The sequence below is a fragment of the Mobula hypostoma genome, chromosome 13 (assembly GCF_963921235.1).
Source record: "Mobula hypostoma chromosome 13, sMobHyp1.1, whole genome shotgun sequence".
NCBI lineage: Eukaryota > Metazoa > Chordata > Chondrichthyes > Myliobatiformes > Myliobatidae > Mobula > Mobula hypostoma.
Window position 1 is genome coordinate 33,231,720 of NC_086109.1, and position 13,034 is coordinate 33,244,753.

General features: G+C 39.2%; 1 protein-coding gene across 1 annotated transcript; it reads left to right on the top strand.

Annotated features, from left to right (window-relative positions):
* Positions 1 to 1,753: 1,753 nt before the first annotated feature.
* On the top strand, positions 1,754 to 8,519 carry LOC134355937 (ghrelin-like). The gene is made up of 5 exons (XM_063066475.1): positions 1,754 to 1,831; positions 3,714 to 3,837; positions 4,052 to 4,165; positions 7,356 to 7,464; positions 8,283 to 8,519. The coding sequence occupies exons 2-5, from the start codon at positions 3,721 to 3,723 to the stop codon at positions 8,288 to 8,290; spliced, it is 348 nt and encodes a 115-aa protein (XP_062922545.1). The 5' UTR covers positions 1,754 to 1,831; positions 3,714 to 3,720; the 3' UTR covers positions 8,291 to 8,519.
* Positions 8,520 to 13,034: the final 4,515 nt, after the last annotated feature.

The window sequence follows — 13,034 nt, forward strand, 5'->3', positions numbered from 1 at the left end:
TTATATAGCTGTAACATAGCCTCACAGCTCTTGAACTCAATCCCACAGTTGATGAAGGCCATCACACTATACGCCTTCTTAACAACACTGTCAAGCAACTTTGAGTGTCCTATGGACACGGACCCCAAGTGTGGCTGAGCCTCCACACTGCCAAGAGTTTTACCATTAACATTATATTCTGAATTCAGATTTGACCTACCACTTCACACTTATTCACGTTGAACGCCATCTACCACCTCTCAGCCTTGCTCTGCATCCTATCAATGTCCCGATGTAACCTCTGACAACCCTCCAGACTATCCACAGCACCCCTAACTTTTGTGTCATCATGTTTCTGAGGTTCACACTCTTTAAAAAATAAGTGCTGGTATTGCTGTATTAAAATTGAGTGTCATAATCCCCAGTGAAATGACTATTTTCTTACCAGTTCCTCACATATCACTAAAACTGTGTGTTTTGAAAACAGGGCTATTTAAGTTAATGGAAGTTGTGGGACTGCACAAAAACATGCATTCATTAGACTTTATTTTTAATGATAGCAGAGAAGTTATATTGATTCCTTAATGTGGTAGCATTCCCTAACTTGTTACTTGATATTATATTGGTGGTTTCTTACCTTGTACACTTCCACTCTTATACTTTTCATATGCTATCCTGCCTAATACATGCAACCAATTTTCTGTATCAAGTTTTCCTCATCCTTAACGAGGAACACTTCTATGGGTATCCATCATTCTGGATTTCAGAGGAAGGTATTTGGCACACTTGTCTCTACTGACATGGGCATTGAACACAAGAGCTGGGGCATCATGCTACAGCAGTACAAGTTGTTCCAGCTGACTTTGCTGCGAAAACTAGAGGGCAAGCTTAAGTGAGAAAGAAAAGTTTAAAAAAAATACCTGAAGCTCAAGGTTTTCAGAGTAATTGGTGTAACTGGTAGAGACGGTAACAATTACAACATTTAAAAGACGTTTTCAAAGTTTAGTGGGATATGGGCAAATGGCAAATAGGGCTAACTCAGGTAGGTACCTTGATAGGCATGGATGAGTTGAGTTGCAGGGCCTGTTTCCATGATGTGGATCTCCATAACTCGAAGATAAAATTGATTGTCTACTCAACGAATTTTCATCCTGAATCAGTGAATAGGAAACATAGGCAGGATGCTTGGGAAATCTCTTTAATCCAGGAAACTAAGATAAATCATAACAACTTCACCATAGCAGGAATGAAACTTATGACCTGATTAGTCAGCATGTTAAAGTCAGAATGGGTAAAAATGGTTAGGACAGGTACTCAGGCACAGAAATCACAATGTACAATTCGTACCTGACAAGGGCCTTGGCTCTATACGTAGTTGTCCCTTTGCCTCCACAAATGCTGCTTGACCAACTAAGTTCTTCCAACAGCTTGTTTTTGTGCCAGAAATTAATCCTGACTTGGACAATAAACTCTAGCACTATTACTCACAACAAATATATGAACCATAAGTGCAATATTTTACAATCTGAATATCTGAATAATCCATCAATCAATGTGCAATAATAGTCCATTATAAAGTGGTTATGGAAACAAAACTTAATATGTATTACTTCACAAAGATATGCACTTTTAAGTAATTAGGAAGAGGAAACATCTCTGCGTCCACGTAAAGTAACTATTTTAATGGAAAGTTTCCCCTTGTTGAAAAATATCATGCATTATATTGCTACAATAAAAGGAAGACCCATATATAATTACCTCTCAAAGGTATAAAAGGACACCAAGCAAGCTGAATATTTTTAAAAAAGAACTGGAACTACAGAAGTCTCAACTAGTATAAAATATCACAGTGGTAAGTTTTGCGTTTGCTCATTAGTACCAGGAGCTTGTAAAGGTTCATAATTTTTAATATGGACTAAAATGTTTTCACAGAGATTTAAATTGGTTATGAACTGTTATTTTTTTTTCTCAAATCTGTTTTGTCCTAAAATACACCTATCTATTACTTGCTAGGTTGTAGATACTGTATCTATACTGTCAAGAATGAGACTTTTCATATGGATGTACTTCTGTTGAGTTGCTCTTCTATTCATTCATTTTTATATTTTAAAAGTGGATCATTTCACTTCCAAATCCAAAATCCAAAATTATCTGACCAACTTCGACTGAATGTACCAGATTATTATCTGAATGGTGGCTGATTAGGAAAAGGGGAGGTGCAACAAGACCTGGGTGTCATTATACACCAGTCATTGAAAGTGGGCATGCAGGTACAGCAGGCGGTGAAAAAGGCGAATGGTATGCTGGCATTTATAGCGAAAGGATTCGAGTACAGGAGCAGGGAGGTACTACTGCAGTTGTACAAGGCCTTGGTGAGACCACATCTGGAGTATTGTGTGCAGTTTTGGTCCCCTAATCTGAGGAAAGACATCCTTGCCATAGAGGGAGTACAAAGAAGGTTCACCAGATTGATTCCTGGGATGGCAGGACTTTCATATGAAGAAAGACTGGATGAACTGGGCTTGTACTCGTTGGAATTTAGAAGATTGAGGGGGGATCTGATTGAAACGTATAAGATCCTAAAGGGATTGGACAGGCTAGATGCAGGAAGATTGTTCCCGATGTTGGGGAAGTCCGGAACGAGGGGTCACAGTTTGAGGATAGAGGGGAAGCCTTTTACGACCGAGATTAGGAAAAACTTCTTCACACAGAGAGTGGTGAATCTGTGGAATTCTCTGCCACAGCAAACTGTTGAGGCCAGTTCATTGGCTATGTTTAAGAGGGAGTTAGATATGGCCCTTGTGGCTACAGGGGTCAGGGGGTATGGAGGGAAGGCTGGGGCGGGGTTCTGAGTTGGATGATCAGCCATGATCATAATAAATGGCGGTGCAGGCTCGAAGGGCCGAATGGCCTACTCCTGCACCTATTTTCTATGTTTCTATGTTTCTATTTAGAACAGAGAGGAGGAGGAATTTCTTTGACCAGAGGGACATCAATCTGTGGAACTCAGTGCCACAGAGGGCTGTGGAGGACAAGTCATTTGGTATATTTAAAATGGAGATTGAAAGTTCTTGATTAGAAAGAACATCAAAGGTTCCAGGAAGAAGGCAAGTGAATGAGGTTGAAAGGGGTAATGAATCACCCACAATGGAATGATAGGGCAGACTCAATAAGCCAAATGGCCAAATTCTACTTCTATGTATTATGACCTTAAAATTTGATAAGTAGATTGTTTATATTTACACTTGATGGAGTATGAAAGATGAAGTGAACTAAATCCTTTTTAACTCATATATACTGTAAATTGAACAAGATTGGAAACAGATCCTATTTATTTTTCAAGTTTGACAATGCTAATTACTTCACTTAAAATTAAAGCACTGTATTTTTGCCTGCAAGATTGCTTTGGAGTAAAATTTATTGAAACATCTTTTGCAGACAAATTAGCTATTGTGTTTCTTAGTTTTGCAGGCCTGTGATTTATTTATTTAGCTTTACCTTTCATTGTTTATCATTATTCCCACCAAAGACTTTAATATTGAAATGAACATCATGTTGATATACAACTTAGCATTCATGGATTGAAATATGAACATGACACATTGAATCTGATTCACTGTATAAATGCAGATATTGATAAATCATTTACAATTATGATGTATTTTCCCTCCTGATTAGCTATTTAGGGTTGCAGAGTGTACATGTTCTTTAAAACTAATACATTTTGCTTTCAGATCAAAGATGATTTCCAAGCGAATGATGACAAGCATGTTGGTCGTTTGTATCGTAGTGGCTCTAGCAGAAGAAACCGAAGGGTTCCTGAGTTTCCTCAGCCCCAGTGATTATCAAAGGAAGCTTGTACGGAAAGCACTTTACAGTACATTTTCTTGACTCTTTCTCATAGGCATGAGATGCCTATCTGTTTGACCATTGAAATTTTGTAATACACTACTACAAAAGAAACAACAGTCATGTCACTATATAGTAGTCTAGATCGAGTGCAATATTGTCTTGACATTTGTGTAGTTTTGCAGTTAAGCTAGATACCATTTGATATTTTCTTGTTTCCAAGGAAAATGACAGAATCAGGACGGAGAAAAAAGTGCCTGTGAATCTTCAAAAGAGGTCTAAAGAAAGTGGTTTACCAGAACCACTGGCCATGGAGAACATGAAGGAATTAATTAAGGTATAAATGCAGTAGATTTTTTTACATAAACTTGTAACTCTCTGTATACTAATTAACTGCCACAATATTGAATTACTTTCCCGATAAAACTACAAGGCTATACAGTCTGTTTATGTTTCATAAAGGGTATCTCCCAAACGGGGCCATAACATTGAGTCTGCTGGCAAAAAAAAATACTGGATCACCCATATGCAACATCAGTTCCTGTTTGCCCCTAACATCCTCAGCACTTGTTTGCACATTACACTCCTAACCATCCTAGATTGATTCTTGAATCCCTCTTCCTTCCAATGTCCTCTATGATTACATAGATCTCCTTCCTGCTTCTAATTTATCAATGATATTCCTTCCATTGTCCGCCCCCCCCACCCTACCATCACCACAATCTTCTGTTTCATTTCGTCCTAGATAATCCTGAACCTTTTCTTGGCCTCTTTCTAATTTTTCCTTCACTCCAGAGTTATTGCCACATACCCTCAAATCACCTCCTCAGTTTACTCTGATAGTCTCACACTTAAAAGTAGCAGAGTGAACTCTGATAAAAATCATCGCTTTCTAACTATATAGTCAGTGGCCAATTATTAGGTACACCTAATAAACGTGTTAATTAATGCAAGTATCTAATCAGCCAATCATATCACAGCAATATAATGCATAAAAACAGACCAAACATCAGAATAAGGAAGACATATGATCTAAGTGATTTGGATTGTGGAATGATTGTTGGTGCCACATGAGTTTGTTTGAGTATCTTAGAAACTGCTAGCCTTCTGAGATTTTCACGCACAACCGTCTAGCATTTAGAGAATGGTGCAATAAAACAAAAAAAAATCCAGTGAGTGGCACCTTGTTAATGAGAGAGGTCAGAGGAGAATGGCCTGACTAGTTCAAGCTGACAGGAAGGTGACAGCAACTCAAATAACCATGTGAAACAATAGTGGTGTGCAGAAGAGCATCTCAGAACACACAATATGTCGAACCTTGAAGTGATGGGCTACAGTAGCAGAAGACAATGAACAAAGACACAGTGGCCACTTTATTAGATACAGGAGGTATCGAATAGAGTAATCACTGAGTGTAGCAACACACAAAATGCTGAAGGGTCTTGGCCCAAAACGTCAACTTACTCTTTTCCATTGATGCTGCCTGGCCTACTGCGTTCCTTCAGCATTTTGTGTGTGTTACTTGGATTTCCAGCATCTGCAGATTTTCTCTTGTTTGTGGTTGAATCACTGAGCGAAATTTGTTTGGTATAAGCAAACATTCCATGCCATTTCATAGGAGCACTTCCAAACAAAGTCTGATGTTAAGTGTGTTTAGGGGAAATGATGAAAATCTTAACCTAAGTGATCAATTTTGCAGAGCGTCTGAAAGGAGCAAAAAAACTGAGAAAAAAAACATGCAGAGTGCATTGATCAATGTCAGTAATGGGAGTATGTAAATTTCTCAGATTACTGAGCTACTGGGCTGAAGGATAATGGACAAGGTGGAAGGTGGAGTACTAGTGGTGGTACTTTAGTGGAGAGGAAGCCCATCGAGTAATTTGAAATCAAGGATGAAAATTTTGAAATTTTAGGCACTGTTTAACTGGGAGCCAATGAAGATCAGCGTGTACAAAAGAGCTGCATTAAAGGAACTTCATGCACATAGGATACTGGAAGAAAATATTGGATAATATCAAGATTATGGAAGATAGAACCAGGCAGATCATCCAATCATGTACTGAATTGAATTCGCAGTTCTAGAGATAATAAAATCATGGATGAGTGTGTTTCAATAATATAAATATTTTGTCCAAATTTGGTCTTAGGATCAGTTAGGCTTCAAATTTGAGGACAGTCTGGTTAAGTTTTAGACAGCTGAAATGAAGGAAAAAAGAAACAACTTTTGCAACAACTTACAAATACAAGATCCTTGGTCTTCCCAATAAATAAACACATGCCTACTGATTTCTTCAGTTTTGTGTATGACCACCAAATATCTTGAATATGTTAAATTTTTACTCAAATCCAGAATGTTCTAGAAAATACTTTCTGGGTATTTAATGGATTGAACTCAACTAAATAGGATAAAATTGAGGTCATTTTAGTAATGTTAAATGGAGTTGTTTGAAAGCTATGGAGAGGAATAGTTTAATAATATCTGCAGTTGAAAAAGAATACTTGAAGAAAAGTACTCACTATTAACATGATTATTATTCTGAAGAAAATAATATTAAAACTTGTGTTAATATTTCTTGTTGCTTTAAGATTTGTGATTTTTTTGTTGAAGAAGCCATTCAATAAAGGTCTATTGTCAAGTATTCAATATATAGTTTTCCATTATGGTATTTTCAAACATGGAAAGAGAAGAGATTCTGCTGATGCTGGAAATCCAGAGTAACACACACAAAATGCTGGACAAACTCAGAAGGTCAGGCAGCATCAATGGAAAGGAATAAAGATTTGATGTTTCAGGCCAAGACTCTTCATCAGGACTGCAAAATGGAAGCAAGTTTCTGGAAAAGTCGAGAGAAAATCAAGTAGCCAATTGATTAATGTACTTGTGTATGCACTTGTAAACTTACCTTGATGACCATGACATCCATTATGATGCTCTCAAGGCTAAGATGTTAATATCTTTTTATGAAAGTCACTAAAGCATAGAAGTTAGAGCTACTAATAAAGGAAGCAGAGAAGCCCATGAATGCCACCGTCACAACCCACGAAACAGTATTGTTCTTTATATTATCAATTGCATATAATTTTGTTCAGCTTAAGCCTATAATAAAATAAGGCAGATTTAAAATATCATATGCCAGATGCAGGATAATTAATAGTAAAAATAGCAACCTATAATGCATAAATATTTAATATTGTAACAGTATAAATTCTCAGATTTACAAAATCATCTTGAATCATTTCTTCTGAAAATACAGAACTTTTTAACAGAAAGTACCTTCATGTGCTAAATAATCAATCCCATACATTTTAGAAGTTACCTCCTAAATCAGTGAGTATTTCTATTAAAACAATCTTTTTAATCAAGATTTTTGTAACTTCTAGTAAATTTTAATCTAACGATACATTCATGAAACACCATGAAACATTTCACTTTACAGGTAAATTAAAGTTGTTTTGGTTCATCTTATATGATCAAGGAAACATTTTTACCAAATTTTATAACTTTTCTCTTTATGATTTCTGTACAGTTTTCTTTTCCTTTTGAAATTCGTATCACAATGAATCCACAAAATGTTCAGAAATATGGGGAACTTCTTGGTGAGCTCTTGGCTGACAGCTTGTCTGAAAGCATGAATGGTAATATAGATTTTATTTAGTTTCTGGAGCTTATTCTTCGTAGATTTATAGAAAACTGAAATTTAAAACATTTTAACATTGACACAAATTGATAATTGGCAATGAAATAAATATATAACTTGTGAAGCCGTATGTGTATTGGAATATAGTTTAAACAAGTTTTGCTAATTTCATCTAGATTCAAACTTCAGCAAAATTAAGCAATTTATCATCAACTCTAATGCATTTTAAGGAATTAAATAAGAAAGTTAAGGGTGGCAAGGAAGATAGGGAGTGGAGTTTGATTATGATTCAGATTATTTACACCCTACCTGCCCACTGCAGTCCTACCCTTTCTCTGACCCAGTTGCTGATTATTTACTATTTATCCTTGTTAATTAAAGTATCTCAAGGATTAAATGAAAACAAAAAAAATGTAAGATAATATATGACGTCGTGGGCTTATCAACGAAACATCAAAGAAGGAGGGTGCCCACCTGATGACCCTGATGATGTACCTACCCTCCCTCCTTGTCACCACTCCAAACCCACTGCCAACATCGAGAGTGCCAACTTACCATAGGGATTGAAACATCAAGTCCTAGTAGCTCTACTGATATATAGAAGATTGTATATGGCAAAACACAAACGGCAACAACTCCTGGAAATTAGTTCAGTTTCTGTCATTCTGATGTAAAGTATTTTCTTTGTGAGAAATTAGCTATACTATAATGTGATAACTGTCAAACTAACTTCTAATGTTTTTTATATTATATACAAGATAGTATGCTGAATGGTATTTAAAGACTAAAATCAATTTCTCTTTTTTTTTTGAACAGATCAATGACATCAACAAACCAGACTCATCAGTTTGGTTTGTCAATTCAGACAAATGAATCCCAAGATTGGATATGGTGACATATATGTACTTGGATAATAAATTTCTTGGAAATTTGGCTCATAGAATGATATAAATCATATGTGATGTATCTATACATGAATAAATTGTGAAAGACTGATGACTGATAATCAATAAAGTTAGAACTATGATATCTTTGTACTATGTCATTACTATATATAGGCTGCAGCAAAAGTAACGACTCAAGAGCAACATTAAATTAATTTTGCATTCTTTAAAAATGTGAATTCTTTAAAAACAATTATTCAGCACCCTCCTCCCCTTCATAGCCAATGTTAGCAATGGACAGTGAGCAATCTTTCGGACGCCCGAGATACTGAATCAATTAAAAAATGGTGGTTAATGTCAGAGAATGTTGGGTGACATAAATAGTGCTGAGGTAGACTTATGCAGCACTGAAAGGGCAAGGGGGAGCTGCATGAAATAGCACTGGAGGGCAAGATTAGGGAAAGTCCCAAAGTGTTTTATAAGTATATTAATGACGAGAGGAATAAGTAGGGCCTATGAGATACTGAAGTGGCAACCTGCTCATGGAACTGGAGAAAGTGGGTGGAGTCTCATCTGTATTCACCAAGATGACATTGTACTGGAGATTTTGGGGTTGGTGGGTAATGATGGAATTCTAGAACAAATTACCATTCAAAAAAGGAAACAAGATGACTAGAGGACAGCAAATCTGCTACCTTTATTCAAGAATGGAAGGAGGGATAAATCAGATAATTACAAGCTGGTGTCACACTGGTGGGGCATTGGGAGCAAGGGTGGACCCAAATGCAAGACACATCTTGTGAGGTTACTTAGATTTAGTTTATTGTTCGATACCAGGAGAGCAGGGCAGGAGCAGGAAATAGCGAACTGGACAAGGACTATGACTGGGCTGGGACCAAGGGTCTGGGCTAGGACTCGGAATTGGCTCCCAGAACTAGAGGAGACATGAAGAGGCTAGGGTATGGACTCCGAGCCCGAGACTGGGCGAGGACCTAGTACCTGGGTCTTGCCTCGGGCTCGGACCCCAGAACCAGGCATGGACATGACATGGGCTAGGGAGAGGAGGAACATGGGAACACAGAGCCTCGGTCTCGGGAGAGCAGGTACATGGAACCATGGACACATACACAGAACACAGAGTCGGGACCCCTCCTTGGGTATAGGACATAGGGCCGAGACTCACACACAGAACAGAGAGCCGGGACCCCTCCTTGGGTACAGGACATAGGGCCGGGATTCATGACCCCCCGCAGGGCAACGGCAAACGGCCTGACTTACCCCATGGAGGCGAGGACAAGACGAAACAAGACATGACTCCCCGCGGGGCAATGGCAAGACGGCCAGACTTGCCCCACGGAGGCGAGGACAAGACAAGACAAGACATGACTCCCCATGGGGCAATGGCAAGACGGCCAGACTTACCCCACGTAGGCGAGGACAAGACAAGACATGACCCCCCGCGGGGCAATGGCAAGACGGCCAGACTTACCCCAAGGAGGCGAGGAATAGACAAGACCAACACGAAAGAACACCAGACAGTACCTATCTAGCTCCGGCAATAGAACTAGATCGAAGTGTAGGCGGGGGCTGCAGATGAGGGCTAGAGGCAAGAGGGGCAGAGAAGGGATTCAGACAAGGGGGTAGGACAGGAATCACAGACCGCCAGGGCCAGGACTTGACTTGGAACTTGAATGCCGCCGGAGCCAGGACTTGACTTGGTGCTTGAATGCCGCCGGAGCCAGGACTTGACTTGGAACTTGAATGCTGCCGGAGCCAGGACTTGACTTGGAGCCTCTGGGTAGTGGCGAGCTCTTGACTCAGCCCGGGAACAGTAGACAGCGGTTCTTGATTCCCTCCGGCGGGTTAACTGACGGACTCACCTCGATGAGGAAACTTTGCAGGCTGGCTTTGGCAAGGTAACTGGACAGGGTTGCTCCAGTGAGGAAGGGTGAATTACTAGCACTTGCTTCGGCAGAGACTAGGCTTGCTTCAGCCAGATGACATTGGCACGCCATGACTTTGCAGACACTCCCGCACCGAAAGGCTGAAAGCCGGAGACTATAAACTACCGGTTCAGCTGAGTGTTAATTGCCCCTAATCACCAAAGTTGAGGGACACGGGAAAACAGGGAATCAACAGTCCGGATTGTAACAAAAACAAGCCAAATTTAAAGGGACTCCGATCTGGACCATGATGGCTGAATCTAGCATCGATGTAGAGAAATTATTAGAAAAAAAATTCTGAGGGTTTGATGTGATGCACTTGGAAAATTAAAAATCAATCAAGGATACTAAACATAGTTTTTTAAAGGAAAAATCCTGTCAGACCAATTTAGGAGGTAATTAAATACGCTGATGTAGTCTGAATGGACTTCAGTAAAACCATTGATAGACAGGAAGTCAGTCCGAATGATAGGAGCCCATGATATCAAAGGCAATTTGGCAAAATTCAGTCTGAAACTGGCTACATGATAAGAAACAAGAGTAGTGGTTGAGGAACATCTGGTGATTATAAAACTATGACCAGTGGTGAACTACAGTAAACAAGACTGGAACATTTTATGCTTGTAACATCTATCAACAATCCAAACATGAATGTAGGGGGCATGCTTACTATAAAGTTTGGTAACATTTTTAGTGAGAAATGTAGTATTCAACTCCAGAATTGTATCAATGAGTTCTTAAAACAGACAGAGTGATGGCAGCTGGAAATTAATCCAGAAAAAAATGAAAGATATTGCATTTTGGGATGACTATTAAGGCTAGAATATACACAATGATTGGTAAGACCCTGGATAGCTCCAAGAGATGAAGTGACATACATTTTAATTCCAAACATCACTGAAGGTAACAGTACAGCTAGATAAGGTGGTGTAGAAGGCCAAAGCACAGATTAGCAGAGAAAAGAGTTTGTGATATAACTATATAAACATTAATCAGGCCACATGTGGAGTATAGTGCACAGTTCTGGTCATTAAACAGTGATATGAAGAATATAGTTGTATAGGAGAAAATGCAGAGGAAATTCACTTAGGTGCAGCCTGAGATGGAGTATTTCATCTATGAGAAGAGAACTGACTAGGCTGGATTTGCTTTCCTTGGAGTGAAGGCAGAAGGGGGTGGTGGGGTTGCACACATAATTCAGGAATACAAAATTATGAGGCACATAAGTAAGTTAGAGATTTAAAAACTTTTCTTCTTACCAAAGCTGTCTATGACCAGAAGACATCAGCTTATGGCAAGGGGCAGGGGATTTAGAGAGGATTTGAAGAAAAACAATTTTGCCGGAAGATGTTTAAGGTCTACAACACATTGCCTCAAAAGGGTGGTGCAGGCAGATCCTCTGTCAACATTTAAGTATTTATGCAAGCACTTGAAACACCATGAAAAAGAAGACAAGGTGCCCCTCCTTCTTCCCTTTCTCCTATGGTCCACTCTCCTCTCCTGTCAGATTCATTCTTCTTCAGCCTTTTATCTTTACCACCTATCACCTCCCAGCTTCTCACTTCATCCCTCTTCCCCCACCCACCTACCTTTCCCCTCACATAGCTTCACTTATCACCTTCTAGCTTGTACTTCTACCCTCCACCTTTTTATTCTGGCTTCTTCCCCTTTCCAGTCCTAATGAAGGGTCTTGGCCAAAACGTCGACTGTTTATTGGACAAACTTTATTCCTTTCCATAGATGCTGCCCCACCTGCTGAGCTCCTTCAGTGTTTTGTATGTGTTACTCTGGATTTCCAGAATGTGCAGAATCTCATGTGCCCTAGCTAAAGAAGGCCTGGCCATAAACTCATTAAAATTTAGAATATGAGATTTAATCATATGGTAACACATCAGATTTTGAGTGTGACTGTTATGGTATATCCAACTTTTCTACTTTTGGTCATCAACTCATATCTTTTGTTCACAGATGCAAACTAGACTGCTGCTAAGCTCCTGCTGTTTTTATTTCACTCTGCAGTATTCATTCAACATTTTACCCTATTTGTTAAGCAGTTTCTCTGGGTCAAATACGAGTTATTTCAAATGTAATTCACAGATCGAAAGCTGATTGATGGGACAGGTATTTTTGGCCTCAAATGGAGTAGGTGGTTTCAAAAGTATGGTGGGTGAGTAAATTTGTGAAGCAGTGCCCCCCTTTTCATTATTCACATTGAGCTTGTGAACTCCCAATGAATGGATTTAAGGTTCTTAATGCTATTTTAAATATAGTACTCCACTTCCCCTGGTCATGGGTCAAATCCTCACAAGTCAATTGGGACACTACATTTTTTTCATGGAAGCTTTCAGAACCTTTTTAATCTTTTCTTCTCTCCATCTGGTATTAAAAGTCATCAACCTAAAACATCAGCTCGATGTTTTTCTCTCCACAGACACTGCCTAACCCGTCGAGTATTCCAATTTTTCTGTTGAACACCTTCCCATTGATCCTGCAGATTAATTGAACTCTAACTGGTATTGACTCCACTCTAGTCGGAGTCGAGGTGTCTAACAAATCGAGCTATTTAGCGGGGTAGTAGCTTGCTTGAATACATACATAACTGGTGCTGATTTTTCCGTAAGGGACCATTTACCATAAAATAACGCGCTTCAAACGCGCTCACGAGGCGTCACGTGATCGGGCCGTCAGCCATTTAGCGACGTTCGGTGCGCATGCTCCGCTCTGCGTGCCTGGACAGTGAC